The 22,632-nt window shown below is 39.4% G+C and overlaps 1 protein-coding gene across 1 annotated transcript in view; it reads right to left on the reverse strand.

Moving 5' to 3' along the window:
• Nucleotides 1-22,632, reverse strand: part of LOC132397142 (potassium voltage-gated channel subfamily KQT member 1) — a 795,097-nt gene that overhangs the window by 522,568 nt on the left and 249,897 nt on the right. The window contains exons 8-11 of the mRNA XM_059975504.1: nucleotides 13,720-13,830; nucleotides 8,221-8,316; nucleotides 4,055-4,171; nucleotides 3,260-3,407 (exon numbers count right to left, since the gene is read on the reverse strand). Coding sequence (XP_059831487.1) covers nucleotides 3,260-3,407; nucleotides 4,055-4,171; nucleotides 8,221-8,316; nucleotides 13,720-13,830 — 472 coding nt within the window. The remainder of the gene's footprint in view (nucleotides 1-3,259; nucleotides 3,408-4,054; nucleotides 4,172-8,220; nucleotides 8,317-13,719; nucleotides 13,831-22,632) is intronic.

The following is a 22,632-nucleotide window of genomic DNA, read 5'->3' on the forward strand; positions in this document are numbered from 1 at the left end:
AATTAAGACAAATAAGACATGAGTAATTGATATCAAATATACATTGGACTGTACTGATAAATGGTCTCCATTCTGATGATGTACCAAGGATAGAAATGGAACTTCCTTCATCTAAACCATCTCCCTCCTGCTTATTCTCCTTTAATTCACACTTACCTCTGGTCATTGCTTTCCCTCACTATGCACACACTGTGACTATTCTGCCTGGCTTGATCTTTGTTTTTTTTTTAACTCCAGCATGCCTCCTGACTCAGTCAGAAATGACTAACCCATTTTCCTCCTTTTCTATTTTTGTTTCTCTGTCCTTCATCCCACTCTGTGGTTTACCAGCACATAAAAAGTCTCTGCAACTTTCTCTATTGACACTAATTCCTATTATTTCCAGAGTCTATGCAAACTTCTCATATTGGGGTATCAGCAAAGTATTTGGCACTTATCTTACGTTTATTATCAAAAGATAAAGCACCAACATTCCCCAGTTCTATTACTGCATGACACACTTGTATGAAACCTGGAACATTCCACACTCGATAAACCTCACACAGCAAACCGGTGAAGTCCATAGCTGGATTGTAAGAATTCACTGGCCATAGGAGAGTCAGTTTTGTGATCCCCACTGATGCAATATCAGAAAGATTAGCCACACGCAAGTATAAAGTCTCATCAACTGACCTCTAGCTTCTTTTCGACTCAAGCTTCTTAACAAAGATGCGATTAGTAAGGTTTATTTTCTAAATCCTCTCAGTGAATTGATTCAGTACAGATCTTAAAAAATGCATGAGCTTGCTTAAGGCACTTTATTGATAGTTTAATAATTTTTTTATACCTCACCTTTGCTTTAAAAATTCATGCACCAAAATTCTATTTATTTATTTATTTATTGAGCTACAGTGCAGTATAGGCCTTTCCAGCCTATTGAGCTGTGCCACCAAACAGTCTCCCAATTTAATTCGAGCCTAATCATGGGACAATTTACAACGATCGATTAACCTACCAAATGAAACATCTTTCGATTGTGGGAGGAAATCAGAGCACCAGGAGGAAACCCACACAGTCATGGGGAGAACATATAAATTCCTTACTGGCAGTGGTGGGACTGAATATTGAGTCCTAATTTGATCTCTAGGTACCTCACTTAAGGTTCTATATCCTTATCAGAGGAAAGGTAAGTTGCTTAATACCAGGTTTCTCTATTTAAGCTTAAACTCTCTAGACTCTCAATTTAGAGCTTCAAATAAACTACGTATCTCCTTTCATTGAAGATAGTAAGATAGAAAATAGCAAGATGCAAATCTATAGGAAAAGTTGACAGCTGCAAGTAACACAGATAAAATCAGCTTATACATCTTGAAGTGTTTTTTAGACTTACACACACTCAAGCAACAATGGGTACACATACTGGGATTATTGTTGTGGAATATTCTGTTGGAATACCTGATCAACTTGTTCACTATGCTATATAAAAATACATTTAAAATGTTGTGAATTTGCAAATGAATAAAGTAATGAAGTTTTCACTATTTTACTCATGGAATGAAATTGAAATTAAATGGTGGCCAATTTAGTTTTGTGAGAAAGTAATGAGCATTTGCACACTAGCTCTGCAGAGCAAAATTTCTACACTCAAAATAGAAAATATATACTAAATATAGGAACTGCTCAAATCACACTGCATTTTTCAACTTAACTTCAGAATCACAGAACAACTGAGAGGACTGGCCAGTAAAAGATGAAGCACGTGTTCCCTTTTACTTATTGCTTTTTGACATTTAACATTCAAAGTCATGGCTGATCTATTGCCTGAAGTCTGCCATTCCTCATGCATCCTTGTGAAAGTTGATTTTGTTTGACTTCAAAACTTTATCAGCTCAGCAATTGAGTGTCTACAGATGAAGAATTCCAAAGATTCACAGAACTTTGAGTGAAGAAATTTCTTCTTATCTCATTACTATACGGCAAACTCATTATTCATGACTATGCTCCCTTGAGATATAATTTCTAGCCACAGGAAGTACCCTCTCAAGATATAGTTCTGTTTCAAGGAGAAAAACAATCTGATAATTTTATGGCATATCATATGGGTGACTTAATGCACACTTACTGACAATTTTTTTTTCTTTAAAGACAGATCTAGTATTTCATGCTTGATTTTAAAATACTTGACCCTCAATTTTCAAGATATGGTAAATTCCTTCATCCTTCTTAACATACAGCGATATCATTCCCTAACATTAATAGCTTCACCATTGCTGTCTGTATGATTAGTTGCCAAGGCCTTGTGCTTTGAAATTGCCACCTTATAAATCCCACCACTTTTCAATCTTTCTTTCCTCCTTATGGCATCTTTTTAAATCCTAGAAACTTTTGGACAGTTTCCTCTTGCTTCATGGCAGTCCTGTCAAATGATTTTATAGATTTATTTTGCTATATTAAACATTCTATTTAAAAGTTAATTGTTGAGAATAATAGAGAAGTGAATTCTTTTCCTTCATTGGTTAAGAAAACATGTTCTGGTCTTTTTAAGCAATTACTTTTAGACAAAATAATTCATGGTTGAGCCATTTTAAGAATTTATTTAATTTACAGTCTATATTTAACTGGTAGTGAAGATTTACTGTGTATTGGAGAACCAGTATGCTTAATGGATCATTTCAGCAATAGGAAAACTAACCTAAGCAAACTGGACCACACTCATATATATATGTATTAGATCCTTAGATGTTCAAAGTGTTATCTAATTAAATGCTTGGCCTCTCTTTTTTAATTAAAAGCAGCTCATTTTAAAAGGATAAAATATCGTAATATTTATGGATGTTTATTTAAAATATTTTTCTGAATGTTGCTAATTGTGGGACTTTTCCAAATGTTCCTAGCTTTCCAAGCACATCTGAAACATTTACATGACTGCACATGATAACCTGGTTATCAAGTTGAATGAATTGGTTTGGTTCATCTCAACAGTAAAAAGATTGTTCAAATATTTCCCAGAAACTAAAGCTGCAGATGTGGGAAATTTGAAAGAGAAACAGAAATGCTCAACACATCAGGTAACCTCCGCGGGGAAAGAAACAAAAATTCATTCTGAATTGTTAGCCCTGTTTCTTCCACAAATGTTGCCTGATCTGCTAAATAAATTCAGCATGGTCCATTTTGATTCTAAATACTTGTTGAGCTATGTTGAACTCATCAAATACCTCATTGGGAGGTTATTGACTAATATGACAACAATTGTCTACTTACATTTGATTATCTCTCCTACCTGATGAATCGTATCCATCGATATTTGAATTTTCATTTTTCTTGTCATCCTTATCAACAACATAGTTATACGTGACATTGGGCACATTCAGTGACTTCTCAGAATTCAATCCGTTGTCTTTATCAGATTTCATTCTCTTTCTTTTCACCTAAAAATGCCAAGCAGTCAACAATATTGTTAGTCAAACAGTTTTACAATTCTTATGATAAAGCTTTCCTAAGTGCACAGCCAGAGTGGGACAGGAATGAAAGGGTGTGTAAGACTACGTCAGGTGTGTGTGCGTATGGTGGCATGACACTTAGAGCATTTTTCTGAAACAAAATTAGCTATCATGTCTGGGTAAGCTTTGCCTTATAGGTTTCTATAACTCAGAAACAGGTTTTTCACCCAACTAAGTTCAAGTCCATCAAGAATACATTTACTAAACTAATTCCATTTCATTCACCTCAAATTTCCAAGAACTCCCTCCAGATTCTACCACTCTCTTACACAATAGAGGCAATTTACAATAGTCAATTAACCTACCAACCCTTACATCTTTGGAATGTGAGAGGAAACTGGTACTCCCAGAGGAAACCTACACATTTGCAAGGAGAATGTGCAAACTCTTCATAAATTACTTCAAAAGACAAGACTGAACCTGGGTTACTGAAGCTCTGAGACAACCTCTTTACTAACTTTACCATTTTACCATGCTATAAAGGAAAATAGGAAAAGGACCAAGAGGGGTAGATAAAGGAAGGCAAGAGTTCGGAAGGATGATGTAAAAGAAAGAGAATAGAAGATTGTTATTACCACTGATTTCTTTGTCTTTGGACTTGGAGATGGAACATAGAGTTTGCTAGGTTGCCGAACATACATTTTCCATGTTGCAGATTCATGGTTTTCTGCTGCATAGCACCTCCATGATGTCTAAATGGAACAAAATCAATAAAGCTGCTTAAAATCTTTTGAACTAGGAGCGGGGCAAAGGCACAAATGATTCAAATTCCAGAAAAGTTCATTTTGCATTGATACTGCCTGACCTTCTGAGGATTTTCTGCATTTATATTTTTTCCTTACAATGAAGTTTGGTATTTATACTGAATTCATTTGTTGTAACGTTCAGAACAAATTATTTCACAATTCTGTGTTGATTAAGTTTCAGAGATGCAAATGCTCTCAAATCTGAAGATCAGCTCACTCATTATTCCTCAAACCTGGTAAACAAATTCAAAATGTCCACCATCTCCAGCAAAAACATGAGCTCTGTGAATTATCATTGTATCAGCAACTGAAAATAAATCACACTTGAAGACAGGCTCAAAACAGAACTGCTGCAGCTTGGAAATTAATCATTGGCTAGTTAAATTCATGTTGGATCTTCATGGACAATCAACTCCTACCCTGTAACCCTCCAAATTATTTCAACTTTCTCTTGAGTAATTCCCTTCTAGTTTCTCTACTTGGCTCTGTTTCCACAAACTTTTCCAAATTCCAAATTGTTTGTAAGACTGTAGTTGTTTCTCTTGTCTCAACATATCGCTTGCACAGCTGTTTGGATTTGACCTTCCTCAGTCTTGAACCCATCACTAACAAGAATGCTCACACTGCTAACTTTATCTACAACCCCCCCCCCACCCCCATGACATTCCTCCCAATATCCTTCACATCAGTTCAGTTTTAATTTTACAAAGTGGCTGATAAATTTCAGAACTATTTATTTCTTTTTTCTGACTCTACTGAAATAGTCATGAGATTATTGTGTATGGAGAAGATTTATCAATTCGTTTTCTACCATCAAGCCTATCTAGATTCCCCCATTGTCACTTCAATTTAACCCTTGATTACACGGTTTTATATAACTACAAGTACACTACTTCGTTTACTCTATTTATTATTTCATTCAATAAATGAAAAATGTCCTCATAACAGTTCAAAGTTTAATACTGCATTATACTGAAGATTCTAAAACCGAACTGGAAAGAAGTTGTGAAGGTAAAGGTGTCCAATCAAAGCAAAGGCTAATTTCAAAGGAGTAGAAGAAGCACACACTTTGGATCTTTCACTCTTTGTTACACTAGGGAACGGTTTCCCTCTATCTCTGCAAAAGGTCCCTTTCCTTCCTCTTCATTTGGATGACTGTGATCTAGCTCTGCATTTCATTGTACTTTGCCCACTTTCCAGGACCATCTAGCTGGTTACATCTTTCTACAAAAACATTGCTTGAGAAAATAGCTAGACATCCTATTACTCATACCATTTTTTCTTCTTTTCCCATATTAATACACTCTACTGCCACACATAACAAACTTTCCCTTTGTTTGCAGGCAGTGTGAGTAAGTGCTGGCAGACTATCATGGGAGAATATTAAAAAGCAGGTCAGAAATGCATTAAGAAAGTATATCTGGCAAAATTAATCCAATATAAAATTTATGTTCTTGTAAAATGACTTTATTTCCTGTTGTTGTTCATAATTTACTCACAAATCATTTGTGAGTACCATAATGACAATAGAGCAGCTTCTTACAAAATAAATTGAAGTGCCTTGACTTATCTTTAACATCATACAGACCACAATTTTTGAATTAGAGCTATTGGTAGGATTACTTTACTTTATTGTCACCAAACAATTGATACTAGAGTGTACAATCATCACAGTGATATTTGTTTCTGCGCTTCGCACTCCCTGAAGTACAAATCGAAGTAAATATAATAAAAATTTAAATCATAAATCATAATTAGAAAATAGAAAAGGGAAAGTAAGGTAGTGCAAGTCAGGTCCAGGTATTTGGAAGGTACAGCCCAAGTCCAGGTTGGGATCCATTCAGCAGTCTTATCACAGTTGGAAAGAAACTGTTCCCAAATCTGGCCGTATGAATCTTCATGCTCCTGAACATTCTCCCGGAGGGAAGAGGGACAAAAAGTGTGTTGGCTGGGTAGGTTATGCCCTTGATTATCCTGGCAGCACTGCTCCGACAGCATGTGGTGTAAAGTGAGTCCAAGGATGGAAGATTGGTTTGTGTGATGTGCTGGGCTAGGTTCACTATCTTCTGCAGCTTCTTCCGGTCTTGGACAGGACAACTTCCATACCAGGTTGCGATGCACCCTAGAAGAATGCTTTCTACGGTGCACCTATAAAAATTAGTGAGGGTTTCAGGGGACAGGCCAAATTTCTTCAGCTTTCTCAGGAAGTAAAGGCGCTGGTGGGCCTTCTTGGCAGTGGACTCTGCTTGGTTAGACCAAGTCAGGTCATTTGTGATATTCACCCTGAGGAACTTAAAGCTTTTGAACTGTTTCACCTGCGCACCACCGATGTAGATGGGGTAGTGCGGTCCGCTACTCCTTCTGAAGTCAACAACCAATTCCTTCATCTTGCTGATGTTGAAGGATAGGTTATTGTCTTCGCACCATGCCACCAGGTTCTTAATTCCCTCTCTGTACTCAAACTCATCATTATCCAAGATACGGCCTACAATAGTGGTGTCATCAGCAAACTTATATATTGAGTTCGATGGAAACTTGGCTACACAATCATGGGCGTAGTGAGTACAGCAGGGGGCTGAGTACACAGCCTTGTGGGGCACCAGTGCTCAGAGTGATTGTAGAGGAGAGCTTGTCCCCTATTTTTACAGCCTGGGTCCTGTCTGTGAGGAAACTGAAGATCCAGCTACAGATCTGAGTGCTAAGACCCAGGTTCCGGAGCTTAGGAATCAGTTTATTTGGAATGATGGTATTAAAGTCAGAGCCGTAGTCAATGAAAAGGAGCCTTACATATGCGTCTTTATTCTCCAGGTGTTCTAAGGAGGTCTGCCGTTGACCTGTTGCTCCGGTAGGCGAATTGCAAAGCGTCGAGGTTGACCGGTAGGTTATGGTTGATGTGTGCAATAACCAATCGCTCGAAGCTCTTCATAGCAATTGATGTCAGAGCCACAGGTCGGTAGTCATTCAGGCATGCCACCTTACTTTTCTTCGGCACCGGGATTATTGTTGCCTTCTTAAAACATGAGGGGATCTTAGACAGAAGCAAGGAGCAGTTGAAGATGTCAGCAAACACTCCAGCTAGCTCGCTTGCACAGGCCCGGAGAACCCATCCCAGGATGCCACCTGGGTCCGTCGCCTTCCTTGGATTTATCTTCAGGAAGGCTCGTCTAACATCTTCCTCGGTGACGATGAATCTCGATGCCACCAGGTCCGGTTCATCCAGAGGGGGAGGGATGCTCCTCTTTTGTTCGAATCTTGCGTAGATTAAGTTCATCAGGAAGAGAAGCACTACAGTTATTGATATTCTCAGCCTTTTCCTTGTGCCCAGTGATCTCATTTAGACCCTGCCATAGTCTACTGGCATCCCTCTGGTTAGCCTAGTTTTCCAACTTGGCTCGATATTGCCTCTTGGCTTTCCAGAGTTCACGCCTGGATTCCATGTAATGACTGGTATCCCCGGACCTAAAAGCCACAGCTCTAGCCTTCAAAAGGGACTGGACCTCAAAATTCATCCAAGGTTTCCGGTTAGGGAATAACCTGGATCGTCTTGCGAGACACATAGTCCTCTGTGAACTTTCAGATAAAGTCCATGACAGCTCAGGCATACTCATCGAGGTTAGCTGCCGAGTCCTTGAACACTAAGCAGTCCGCTGATTCAAAGCAGTTATGGAGGACCTCATCCGTTTCCCCTGTCCAGCGTGACACCGCTTTGGACACCGTGACCTCCCACTTCAGTTTCAGATTAAGAGTGACATCAGAACAACATTTAAATAAAATATTACATTTTCTAAAGTTTCCAGAAAGAAATAAAATCTGCTGATGGAAATTAAATCTCATGGATAAATAACCTGATTACAATGATCTCAAAAAGCCAAATCAAAATGCCACATCAAAGTAGGTTTTTTTAGACAGTAGAACTTCAGTCATTTTTAATTCCCCAAATGTTAGAGCGTCAGATTATATTCAGTACATAAATTGATTAATAAACCATGATGAACCTGAATAAGAGAAGCGGCTGCTGGAATCTGACGGTTAAAATGCTTCTGTCGCTGCTTTTGTTGAACTTTGAGAGCAAAACCCGAACCGAGAATCCCCTGGTTGGCAGAAGAGAAAAAAATCAAGTTGCTTGTGTAGGTTTTAATATTGAAGAATTTAGAATGTGTGCAATGGGATAGGTGTGGAGTGTACTGATCAATAACAGGTCAATATTGAGGCTTTGCTGCAGGCAACCATCCTTTCACTTATCTTAACATTTAATTACTTTTTTATCATCTGTTTGTCTAACAGCATCAGTACTTTTCACCTTCACTGCTTCTTGTTGTAGTGGGCTTCACACTCTAGGGAATTTCCAATGAGTTAACTGTCCTAGTTCATTAAGTGAACTTACAAACTGGACACTGCACCAAGTTATCCAGGAATGCCAAAGGCTTGGGTGTTGACTTCCCATCTTTGCTGCCTTGACTAGAGAAACCACAAGCTGATGCTCATAGAGCTGTGCCTTGAAAAGGGTTCTGGGCAAAAGAATGTGATGAGCTTTGAGCAGATTTGAGACAAATAATTGTACAGCTGGGCAAAAGGAAAACACCTGTTCAGCCAATCCCAAGCACTCGTGGAGTCCTAAAAACTGATACAGGCTCTGGGAGTACTTTTGACTCACTGAATTCCTGAACCTTTTTCTAGCAAGATCAGGTCATCACAGTCTAACATAGATGAAGGCCAATGCCATTACCCTAATGGGGTCATAGAGGAAGTTTCCCAGAATTTATTTCACCTTTCTTTTGGTGTTCAATCTGATTATTTGACCCGTAGTAATTATAGTAGGTTGGTACAGCATGGCAAAAAGCTGTGATACCAGAGTGCTTACACCATTGCTTCTCATAGTAAATGTGTTTGCATTGTGAAGGAATTGATTATTACTGGACTGACCACTTCCTAATTTGCTCTGTCACCTTCAAAACACTGCAATCAAAGGTCTGACAAAAGATCAATATCAAATCCATAACAGAGCCAATTTCTATGAAAACTGGTGTCCGACAAGATGGATTCATTGCCCCAATATCTCTCAATGTGTCTCTCACAATGTTGTTCTTCACCTCCAACAAATTAGCTGATCTTCAGAACTAATGGGAAAGTAAAGTGATAACACTTTAGAGCCAAAGTGTGCAGATGACACTTGCATTTACGCACACTCAGTTGCTGAGCTTCAAGACATGCCAACTGAAACATTGAACCATATCAGAGGATGGGTCTTGTAATCAACATTATCAATACAATGATTCTCCACTAACCTTCTCATGCTGCACCATACCACCACACAATACTAATTTCAGAATTAGACCCTGGAAAAGAAGGACTACTTCTTCAGGGGTCACCCCTCAGTGAAGTCAGACATCAACAATGCATTCAATGTGCCAACACAGCCTTTGGTTCATCTGAAGATCAGGGCACTAAACTCATTGTCCACCAGCCAGAAGTGATTTCAGCCATCCTCTATAATGATTTCAGTCATCACTCACAACTCCCTGCTTAAAAAATTACCCCTGACATCTCCTGTCCCTAGCCTTGACTTTGTAAAATCCTTCAAATTCACAGGAATGATAAATTAACTAACATCAGAATCCTCTCCCAGGACAATATCCACAGCACTGTAATCCAAGTTATAGTTGTTACGAATGTGCAACAACTCTGAGGGGCTGAAGGGTACAGAGTTGCCCCCTCCTTGAGAATCGCAAGATCACTATTAATTCGGGTCTGGGACCCAGGAAATGAGAGAGAGACGTCCAGAATACACAGGGTTTGGAATGTGCACTGGCCTCAGCAAGACGGAACCATTGATAACGGCTATTGTCTCTTGGAGACGGAATTGTGTATTGAGTACTGCACTATTCATTGAAGCCCTTAGGGGACAACCAGTGGGCTGGTTGAGAGATTGCATCATCCCAACCTGATTGACATCTGAGACCCCGTGAGTAAGGATAAAAGAGGGTCTGGGGAACAACCCCTTTAGACGCACCAGGAGAAACGCTAGAAATCCCATGACAGCGTTTAATAGCGAATGCCGGTGGGGCTCGCATGCGTCCTTTTCCCTTGCCTGGGGAATTGGCGGGATCGCCACAGAAGAACGGCTTAGCTAAGGAAGGGGCCACACCAATGAAATTTCGAAGGATCGACATCATAAAAAGGAAAAGCTGGCAAGTTTCTAAAATCTCTCTCTTGACTCCAACCAAAGGCTGCAGCCTGAATGAACTGAGTGACTTTTATATTTCCATCGGACAATACATTATCCCCTAGACAACGATAGAGCTTATTTCTTAGTGACTACTATTATACCCCGCACTTTTAGATTTAGTATTGACAACGTATATTATCTGTATGTTTGCATTGATATTATTTTTGTGTATTTTTACCAATAAATACTGTTAAAGATAGTACCATCAGACTTCAATGGACCTCTCTATCTTTGCTGGTAAGTGACCCAGATACGGGGTTCGTAACATAGTCAACTGACATGGCCAGTGACATTGTTCACTTCCTAACACAAAGCTCCGAAATGGCACACTTTGTTCCAAGCTGTGTCTGGAGAAGAGATTACCAGGCATGTAAAAAAAAGACAGAAGGGTGTGCTCAAAGCTTCCTTGAAGAAATGCAACATTTGCTCGTTTGCTCAAAATCTCTGGACCATGATTGCTCTGAGTGGAGGACCGACTGCAACAGTATAGATGACCATAAGTCCATCAAGTCCTGTGTGGGTAGTAGAAGGTGTGTACCACCTCACAAGCTCTCCGCCCCACAACCCATCAGACACCTCCTGCACCCATCTGCAGAAGTGCATAAACCACAAGTGAACTAACTGAATTACTGGAGAACAAGACATCATCGATCCTGAGGCACTGCCTAAAAAGAGCAAAAATATATTGGTTGGATACCACTTTACATCTAGGGTATTCTGGTTAAGCATTATATCATTATCAAGTCATCAAAAGCTTGGTTTTGATAGAACATAGAACAGTACATCACAGGACCTTTCAACCCACAATGTAATGTCAACCTAATTAAATTAATAATCAAATGTCCAACCAAGTTAATTCCTTCTGCCTTTACAATGTCCATATCCATCCATTTCCTGTACATTCATGAGCCTAACTAAGAACCTCTTGTGTGTCTCAGTCATATTTGCTTCCACCATGACTCTCTTGGCAGCACATTCTGGGCACCAATACATGTCCCGCACATCTCCTTTGAACTTAACTCCTTCCCACTTTAAACGCATGTCTTCTAGTATTAGATAATTCATCACTGGGAAAAGGATATGACCTACTCCATCTATGCCTCTCATAATCTTATGAACCCCCATCAAATCTCTCTTCTTCCTCTGCTGCTCCTGAGAAAACAAGTCCAATTTTGTCCATCTTCTCCTTAGAGCACATGCCCTCTGATCTGGACAGCATCCCGCTAAACCTCTTCTGCATTCTCTCCAGAGCCTCCACTTCCTTCCTATAATGGAGTGACCAGAAACGTATGCAATATTCCAAATGCAACCTGACTAGAGTTTTATAAAGCTGCACCATCATTTCCTGACTTGTGAACTCAGTGTCTCCACTAATAAAGGCAAACATGCCATATGCCTTCTTAACCATCCTATCAATCTGTGTAGCCACTTTCAGGGAGTTAAGGACTTGGAAACCAATATCACTCTGCACATCAACATTTACAAAGCTCTTGCTATTAACAGTGTACTGTCCCTTTACATTTGATTTCCTAAAGTCGGTTAAGCTCCATCTGAAATTTCTTTGCCCATATCCTCAGCTGATGTATCTCCCCATATCGTTTTGTTGTCTTCTAGGCTATCAACAACATTACCAAACTTTGTATCATCTGCAACTTATGATTCCACCTATCTACATTTTCATCCAGGCCAGTTATATACATCACAAACAACAGAGGTCCCAGTATAGATCATTGTGTAACACAAGTAGTCACAGACCTCCAGCCAGAATAAGTCCCATCAATCTCTACCCTCTCTCTTCTATGGGCAACCCAATGCTGAATCCAAACAGCCAATTCATAGTAGATTCCATGCATCTTAATCTTCTGGATGACCCTCGCATGAGAGACCTTGTCAAGCTCCTTACTAAAATCCATGTGGAAAAATTCCGTACTTTTATCTTCGAATCATCACCTCCTCATAAACTCAATCAAATTAGTTACAAACAACTTGCCCCCACACAAAGCCATTCTGATTGTACCTAATTAGGCTTTTCCAGATGCTCATAACTCCTGTCCCTATTTTTTAGGTCTATTGGCTAAGTGGCTGAGCCATTTATTTTGTTCCTTCTGAGTGAGTGCATTTGTGACATTGTCCCTGATTGATCAGTATCAGAAACAGGTCTATTATCACTGGCGTACAACCTGTCATGAAATTTGTTGTTTTACAGCAGCAGTGCATTGCAATACATACAAATTACTAAATTACCACAAGAATATATTAAAAAATTGTGCAAAAACAGAGCAAGATAGTAAGGTAGTGTTTATGGGTTGAAAGACTCTTCAGAAATCTGAATAGTGCAACTCCTTCCTTCCCAGCCCCACAATCTTTTATCTCCTTCTCTGCCTCTTTAAAACTTGATACTGTACCTAGTTTATCCATACGTCTGCCCGCCATCTACCTTTCACCATGATAGCAGCTTTGTACCCAAGCTTTTCCCAGATACCTCTTTGCCTTTATTCCAAGACTTGCAAACAAGACTGGGAATTTGAATATCCACTTAACCAGAAGTCAGTACACATCAGCAAATATAGAGGTTATAGTTCAATGGGATCCTGTGAACACGAGACAACATGGTTTTTGACTTTATGGGAGCTGGGAGGGGCAGGGCAGAGCTGAGGTAGATGGGAGTACATTAGTATATTAGTACAAAGAAGGGATCCAGATGCTCCACAACCGCTGGACTAAGTGTGAAAATGTAAGAAAAATAAATGTGCTAGGTTTTCTGAAATTGACTCCTTCTACCTTAGGCCACGAGCTTATCAATCACCCCTTGTATATTGAGGAATCAATTATTGTCTATATAAAAATAACAATTATTTTCCAGATCATTTGTTAAAATTTTTTAACATAACTGAATCCTTTGATTTCAAAAGTAATCACTCCTTTTAAATTTCAATGGAGTAGTTTGCTCGCTAACATCATTTCTTTTTAGGCATTTAAACACTTAAATGTTTTCAATGCAAGTCAATGCAATAATTATTATAGGGCATGGTATGTTTATTTGGCAGGTGTACTGGTTATAAAGGAGATACCCAGATTTTTATTATTGTCGGGAAGTCCATGTCCTATTCCTCTTGGATAACAAGAGTTAGTGTAATTCAAACAAAACAACATAACTTTCTCAATTTCTTTTTTATCTTTGACAGGAAAGAATGCAAAGATAGAAGATAATTCATGCTTCGGGTAACCAGAGCAATAAACTGATGACTAAATTCGGGCAAACACTTACCGCAGGAAGAGCGAAGAAGGAAATTGCAAATACAGAGAAGCAGGAAGCAATGGTTCTGCCAATCCAGGTCTGAGGGACTTTATCTCCATATCCAATTGTTGTAACAGTTACCTGATTAGGAAGAAATCAGCAAGTGAATTTAAAAGTTACTGTTAAGGAATATTCTGCAACAGAAAATACAGCAGTGGAGAACTTAATTCAGTTTGAATTATTTGCCTAAGGATAGCTTTGCTCATTTATGCCCTGCCCAATATTCAATGCCATCAAAATTAATGATACAGAATATTTAATGAGATACACAATGGGCTGCTGCGAATAGATAACGTGATTCAGCCAATCTGGAATGACTAATTATTAAACTATTCAAAATGCCAATGTCCACACGGAGATGTTACATTCCCCATACTTAGGGAAATGTGGCTATTACACTCCTTCAGAAGTATCACAATCAATATACCATAAGATAGTCACTCTAATAGAAAAAACCTAATGAATCTGATAGAAGATCAAAATTTAGGTTAAAAGAGATCATAATCACAGTATTGCGTGGGAAGGGCGGGGACGCAGAGGTGGGAAACAGATAATACAAAGGTGCAGGAAATCAGAAGGATTAGACTTCCAACAGCCTGGAATAAAATATTAAGTGGACCGGATTTTGCAAATTCACAGGTTCCCACTCCCAGTCAGCTGAGTTCAGAGACTCACTCATTTCTGGGTCATTGTCCAGGGTGGCACTTCTCAGCTAGTTGGGAAGGATGATATGTTTCTGCATGGGTGGGGAAGGTGGAAGGTTCCTGATTGTTGGGGAAGGACTGATTGTTGATCATGATATCAGTGAGAGGGCTTAGAATGAACAGGGGCTAAAGAAGACATGGATGGAACGGCCAGAGGAATTGAGAAGAAGCAGAGAGTTCAAGCAATATCGAGAAAATCGCTGGCCTTGGAGAGCAATGGAAAGGTTTTAGACAGGGTAGAGGTACCCAATAGCTATGGAGATTAGTTGGTTTGCTTCTCAAAATCCACAACCAGGTGATGTCTTACTTGTGGCATATCTGGGCATCACCTTGTACCAGAGTGCTGCTTATGCAGGGTCCTTAGTCTTATTAATGATCCCACCCATCTATCCAGCATCCTCCTCGACTTTCTACCATCAGGCAGGAGACTCCGATGCATAAAGACAAGAACGGTCAGGATGGGAAACAGCTTCTTTCCTCAGGCCGTTAGGCTTCTGAATTCACTGCCACATCACATTTGAAGTGTCCCTGGACAATTTGTATACTTTAATGATCATAGAGCTCCAAAGTTGAATGAAAGAATCTGATACAGGCCATCTCCAAAAAATATTTAAATAGGACATCAGCCCCTTTGGAATTGTCTGGCTATCTCTCTCCTGTTCTGCCTTAAATTAAAGTGCATCAGTGGTTTTAATTTTGCTTCAGGAGTTTCTATTCATTTATACTTATTGTTTAAATTTTGAGATTAAAATTCCTCTTTGAGAGCTCTAAGAGCTCACAAGATCGAACAAATTCATTTTGGCCAACATCCACTCACCAGTTCTTTGGAAACTGATGTGGGATCATTTACTCCCATGCCTAGCTAATTTGCTGCAGCCTGGCAATTATTTTCTGTTTAATTACAAACACAATCCCATTTTGAAATCTGCTGTTAAACCTACTTACACCATCATCTCATTCAAGATCATCATCTGCTCCATAGAAACACACCTCTGATATTTCTGAGAAACCTATGTTACACCATGACTCTCTCCTCTAACTGTGAAAACAGTCTATCCACAGTCTAACTAAAACATGTAAAATTTAGAGGCAGATAAGTCATGCCTAAATTTCCTATGCTGTGAAGAGAGTAATTTTATTTTCCCCACACCAAAGCCCCTTAACCACCGTTGTAAATCTTCCATACACTGGCTACAGGCCAAAACGACGCGGGGAAGGGGTCCAGGCCCCAGAGTGTACCAGAGCAGTTCAACCTGACGCTTGGACCTTGATTCAGGTGCTAGGCCTGATTAAAAAGTTCAGGGTGTCGGGGCCCAGGGCGAGGGACAGCTCGCTGCTCAGAGATGTTTACTCATCACTACGCTGAACCATGGGTCTCAGACTCTCTTTGTGGACCAAAGAAGAACGTTATTTGCTGGTGGTTATTGTTTGCATGAATTGTTTCTCTCTCTCTCTCTCTCTCTCTCTGCACATTGGATGTTTGACAATCTTTTTTTAATAGATTCTTTTGGGTTTTTTGTTTCATGGCTGCCTGTTAGGATTTGAATCTCAAGGTTGTATAATGTACACATACTTTGATAATAAATGAATTTTGAACTTCAAATATCTTTGAACCTTAATATCTTTGCACTCTTCTAAAATGTGGTGTTCAAAACTGGAATAACAGCTAAGAAGCCAACTTTAAAAAGATAAGGATGCCATATACAATTTTTTTCTTAAGTATTTTTATTCCTGAAACCTTTTTTAAAATTGACTTTATTGAGAACAAGTGTCTGGCAGCAACAGAAAAACAAAGCATTTGATGGTCATTGAAAGTGTCATTTATTCTATAAACAGCTGCCTCTGAATAAAAAACTAGCATCTGAGGCAGGGATACTTTGCCTCAGGAGTTAATTGCAAAGAGGGTGGGGGAAGCAAGGGGGTCGGAGGGATTGCTCGCTGTTGAGGTGGGATGGGATTGGCACAATCATAAAGGTATGAGGACACAATGTAATAGCATCTAAGTTGTACAGCTCTCATTCCACAAAGAAATGGAAAAGACATTTCTTTGTTTGAAATCAGATACTTAACAAGTTCACTCAGGTAAAAGCCCTGTTAAAGATTTCTTTCCCCTCTCTCGCTTCTTACCAAAGCAATGATTAGGAGAACAATGAAGTGGAGCACAGCTGGGGAGCATGTGCCAGAACAAAAGCAGAAAAGATTAGAAATGTGAAGTCGCACGACAGCACGATAGTGATGTGAAGCAAAAGCTTCAGCTTTCAGACCTGGAGGCAGAGCCACTGACTGTTAGCACTGTACAGATGTCCCCTCTTCAAAGATAACACAGCTTTATCAATAATTCACCAATGTACATCCTTGGTTTCCAATTTAAGTGCAACCAGGTGTCCCATTACAGCGTTGCACTGATTCTCTGCACGAGAAAGCCCACACTATAGACGCGGGGTTGGTGGGGGGGTCTTATCACCAAATAAAGCCCTTTGCTGTGCACAGGCTTAAACACAGCATCATGTTACTAGCCCCACAGAAGAAAGGGGAATACCTTAAACATCAGTGGAGCGAAAGAAGGGATAAAAGCTTGCATAGGTGTCATAAGCAGCAGTTATAAACTGCACCGAGGGGAATGTTACTCATATTTTTAGTTCTTTTAAAATGATGCCTAATCAAAAGATTTCAAGATGTTATTGATAAATATTTGCATGACCACAATTCACAAGCATCATTCCACAGTAGATTGTTGATGTTTCCTGTGAAATCTCTCTTCAATCCATAAAGTAGCCTTTCCACTGGATGTTGATATAATGTGTCAAATTATATAGAATGGATATACTTAGAGCCACCAAGTAAGAGGCAGGGTTGATTTAACATGGTGATTCAAGGGTTAAAATTATTGGAGCCATAATAGATGAAGGATTTTCGGGGGTAGGTTGAGGAATGGAACACAAAACATTCCTAAATATAAGGACGCCTTCAGGAATCAAATAATTATTTTAATGAATTAATAGCAGCACATTCACTCGGTGATAAAAGTGTGATAATATAAATTAGCATTTAGGTGAAGAATGATTTTCAACGAATGAGATCTGCAGTCGAAATAATCATTAGAGAGTGAGAAAAAACATTAAAAAAATAAAAGCAATTAACTTCAACTAACTATAAAGTGCTACAGAGATAAGTACAGTAGGCAATCACCATGGACAAAACTGGCTGAATTGTTGTATTCTGAGCTGTTATTTCCAAGATTCAATGCGCACATAGTTTATGCCACACAGTGGTAGAATAAATTTGATAAATCAAAGTAAACATACTTTCCAGGTTTCAATTTTTAGGATTTTGGCATTGCAGAAATCCTGTGTTGAATTGTTCTAAGATGATTGATGTTTCTCAATGTTTTTCTGATCATGTTCATGATCCTTGAACTCAGGTCTATCTTCACTACAAATAGTGCAGCAATTTACGAGGGGTTCCCAACCCACTCTTCAGGGGTTCTTGGTGATAAGCATTAATGCCAGTCTTTCCTGAGTGGTCCACATCATTTGTATTGAAATTGAGAAGGCATATTTACTTTGATTTATCAAATTCATTCTATTGTTTTGAAGTTTTGCTCTGAAAACTCTGTTCCCTTCCTCTCTCACTCTCTCCTTCTTCTTTTTCTCATATAGTATCACGGTGGATCTTTTAATTAAAAAGCTGTAGAGATCTTCCAAAATGATGGCACTGGGTCATTGTTGTTTATCAACTATATTAAAGATTCAGAGGATAAAATCGTTAACTAGATCAGCAAATTTGTGGATGACATCAAGATTGAGAGTGTAATGGGCAGCAAGGAAGGATGATCTTGACTAGCTGTGGAAAAAATCGGCTGAAAAATGGCAGATGGAATTTAATGCAAACAAATGTGAGGTTGGACTTACACAGTGAACTATAGGGCATTGAGGTGTGCAATAGAACAAAGGAATCTGGGAATACAGATGCATAATTCCTTGAAAATGGCATCACAAGTAGACAGGATTATAAAGAATTCTTTTGGCATATTGGCCTCATAAATCAGAGCATTGCGTTAGGGACTCAAGTGTTGGGAAGCTATGAAGAAGTTGTAAAAGATGTTATTGAGGCCGATTTTGGAGAATTGTACACAGTTCTGGTCAACTATCTACAGGAAAGATATCAAGAAGCTTGAAACAGTGCAAAGAAAAATTTACAATGATGTTGATGCAGGTACAATAGTATCACTGAGATACATGAATAGTTAGGACTTTCAGGTATATGGGCCAAACACAGGACATTGAGACAAGCTGGATCAGCTAGGACTGGTTGGGCTGAAGGGCCTGTATCTGTGTTGTATTGCTCTATGTTTCTCATAACGTCTGCATGCTTCACCTGTAACAATATGGGTTTCTTCCAGGCATTCCCATTTCCTCCCACATCCCAAAAACTTATGGGTAGATACATGGATGAGAGGTTAACAAAACTGATGTGTTACGAGGGGTGATTGATAAGTTCATGGCCTAAGGTAGAAGGAGTCAATTTTAGAAAACCTAGCATATTTATTTTTCAACATAGTCCCCTCCTACATTTACACACTTAGTCCAGCGGTCGTGGAGCATACAGATCTTGGACCTCCAGAAAGTGTCCACAGCAGGGGTGATTGATAAGGTTGTGGCCTAAGATAGAAGGAGATGAGTTAAAAAGCTCCCCGTTACATGCACATGCAGTTCAACTCTTTGCGTGATTATGCAGAAAGTAAGAAGTTAATAACTCATCAGGGATGATTGTTAAGTTTGTGGCCTAAAATAGAAGGAGATGAGTTATTAACTTGGCAGATGTCATTCAATGTGAAGTTATCCACTTTGGAAGCAGGAACAAGAGGGCAGAGTATTGTCTGAATAGTGTAGAGTTAGGTAAGGGAGAAATGCAAAGAGACATAGCAGTCCTAGTTCACCAGTCAATGAAGGTGAATGAGCAAGTGCAACAGGCAGTGAAGAGGGCAAATGAAATGTTGGCCTTTGTTACAAGGGGAATTGAGTACAAGAGCAAGGATGCCCTTTTGCATTTGTACAAGGCCCTGGTGAGACCACACCTGGAATATTGTGTACAGTTTTGGTCTCCAGGTTTAAGGAAGGACATTCTGGCAATTGAGGAAGTGCAGCGTAGATTCACTAGGTTGATTCCTGGGATGGCAGGGCTGTCTTACGCAGAGAGATTGGAGAGATTGGGCTTGTACACGCTGGAATTGAGGAGATTGAGAGGGGATCTGATTGAAACGTTTAAGATAATTAAAGGATTTGATAGGATTGAGGCAGGAAATATGTTCCAGATGTTGGGAGAGTCCAGTACCAGAGGGCATGGATTGAGAATAAGAGGTCAGTTATTTAAAACAGAGTTGAGGAAGAGCTTCTTCTCCCAGAGAGTTGTGGAAGTGTGGAATGCACTGCCTCGGAAGATGGTGGAGGCCAATTCTCTGGATGCTTTCAAGAAGGAGCTAGATAGATATCTGATGGATAGGGGAATCAAGGGATATGGGGACAAGGCAGGGACTGGGTATTGATAGTGAATGATCAGCCATGATCTCAGAATGGCGGTGCAGACTCGAGGGGCCGAATGGTCTACTTCTGCACCTATTGTCTATTGTCTATTGACTGCTGGGCTAAGTGTGTAAATGTAGGAGGGGACTATGTTGAAAAGTAAATGTGCTAGGTTTTCTAAAATTGACTCATTCTACCTTAGGACACAAACTTATCAACCACCCCTCATATTCAGGTCAATGTACAGATGTGTCACTGTAAACAACCCTGAGATTTGCTTTCTTGCAGGCATACTTAGTAAATCCAAGAAACATAATAGAATCAATGAAAGACTGCACTCAACAGGGCAGACAAATGCAAAAGAAAAACAAAATAATAATAAGTAAATAAGCAATAAATATTGAAATCATGAGATAAAAAGTCCTTGAAAGTTTGTGGGAACAGTTCCGTGATGGAGCGAGTGAAGTTGAGTGAAATTATACCCTCTGGTAAAATGCCTGATGGTTGAGAGGTAATAACTGGTCCCGAGCGTAGTGGGTCAAGTCTGAGGTTCCTGTACCGTCTTCCTGATCTACGTTAGCTACTAGTAAACCAGGGATTTGTAGCACAAATATGAGGCTTCAGGCTATAAAACATAATAAATTTGTTCAATTTATTTATGAATGTTCTTTGCTATCTGAGCATGAAATGAGCTAACAGATAATATAAGCAAACAGCAAAAGCATTATGGTCTTCTAAATGATAGTAAAAGCATCGTTAAAGAGTGTGAGGACCATTGAAGGTTAGAGAGGGAGTACAACAGTGGAGGATAAAAGCAGAACAGAGATAAATATGAAGATTTTACATCATTCTTTAGAAATGGTGGGAGCATGAGAATATAGGTTTTCTAGAAAAGGATGTGGTTAGAGGAACTGGTGACAAGAAGGTTACCCAAACTCAAGGCTGAATGAGCCCAATCATGTATACCCTTGTCCTCTGAATGGCTGGAAAGAAGAGAGGAGACTCTCATTACAAGTTCTGTAGAAATCTAAATAGAACTGGAGAGGGATTAATGTTATATACTTGTGGACAAAGACAAGGGAAGATAAACTGAGTAACAATGGATTGTTAGCCAAACTGGATTCATATTTTCACTGAGAATATGTAGATGATTTAGAATTAAGCATCAAAAACGTAACTGCAAAATTTGTTGATGCCACATAGATTGGATATTTGCCAATTACTCAAAGATAATTTCAAAAGATTTTTTGTGAAAAGGAAGCAAATTGCAATAAGAAAGAAGAGCTGGCAGATGCAACATTAAGATAAATGTTGGACAATAAATATCGAGAGTAATCTGACAATAAGAAGTTAGAATGAGATAAAACAAGCAAAAAGTAAGAGAACATAATTCTTAGTAAGTGGAGTGTAGACAGATACATTAATAAAAATAAGGCATAATTTCCAGAGCATTTTAAAATAAGATCATACGAGGTATGAATTATAATGATGAATTTATATGAAGACTTGTTATGAGGAGAGACTATATGGGGGGGCTTTATTTTCTTTAGGGCAGAGGAGACCAAAGAAGATCTAATTGAGGTGTACAGATTATGAGATGAAAAGACAGGGTAAATAGAAATAAATATTTCTCATAGCCAATTGCTTAACGTGAGGAGTAGAAAGTTTAGAGGGATCTGGGGAAGAGATTTTTTTCATCCAGAGGTTGTTGCATTCTGGAATGGACTGCCTGAGGAGGTGATGGAGATAGGAACTTTGAACAACATTTAAAAAGCATCTGGATTACTTGAATTCCAAGGGATAGAAGGCTACAGACCCATTGCTGTGAAATGGGATTAGTGTATGATGTGCTGAATGGTAATCTTCTGTGATGTATATGCTATAAACCTAGGTTAAATCACATTTGAAGAACAGTTGTGAATATCATGGTTTTGGAAGGCTGTCCCATGTGGTATCCAAAATGACAGCTTTCTATGACACCTGCCACTGTGCAGATCACATAGATGATGACCTGTTCTCAGGTGATGGCAATAGAGTACCTGATTTCTATTGGTCCCTTCTTCCACTGAGTCCCTTCTTCACAACTGAGAAGGAAGGGGAAAAATTAAAAGGCAGGAGGAGAGGAAGGAGGCTAGCTAGAAGGTGATAGATGAAGCCAGGTAGATGGGAAAGGTCAACAGCTGGAGAACAAGGAGTCTGACAGGAGAGGAGAGTGCAGAGTAGGAGAAAGAGAAAGAGAGGAGGAGAAGAAGTAAAAGGTCAGAGTCCGGAATAGAGGAAGTGGGGGGGAGGGGGGGAAATTTTGTTCACAGAATGGAGAATCTGATCTTCATACCATCAGGTTGGAAGCTACCAAGATGGAATATAACCCATGTTGCACTTCCACCCTGAGGGTGGCCTCATCTTGGCACAAGAGGAGGCCATGGGCTACCACGACAGCACGCAAAAGGGAATTGAAATTAAAACGTTTGACCAGCAGCAAGTCCCATTTGTGAGAGATGGTGCGGTGCTGCCTGATGAAGTGGTCCCCCAATTATGATAGGTCTCACCAGTGTAGGGGAGACTATAGGAAGAATCACTCTAGGAAGGACTCAAGGCCTATGAGCAATTCACGGCATAGATTAGCCAGGACAACAACAACGAGAAACAATGACACA

The sequence above is a fragment of the Hypanus sabinus genome, chromosome 7 (assembly GCF_030144855.1).
Source record: "Hypanus sabinus isolate sHypSab1 chromosome 7, sHypSab1.hap1, whole genome shotgun sequence".
Lineage (NCBI taxonomy): Eukaryota > Metazoa > Chordata > Chondrichthyes > Myliobatiformes > Dasyatidae > Hypanus > Hypanus sabinus.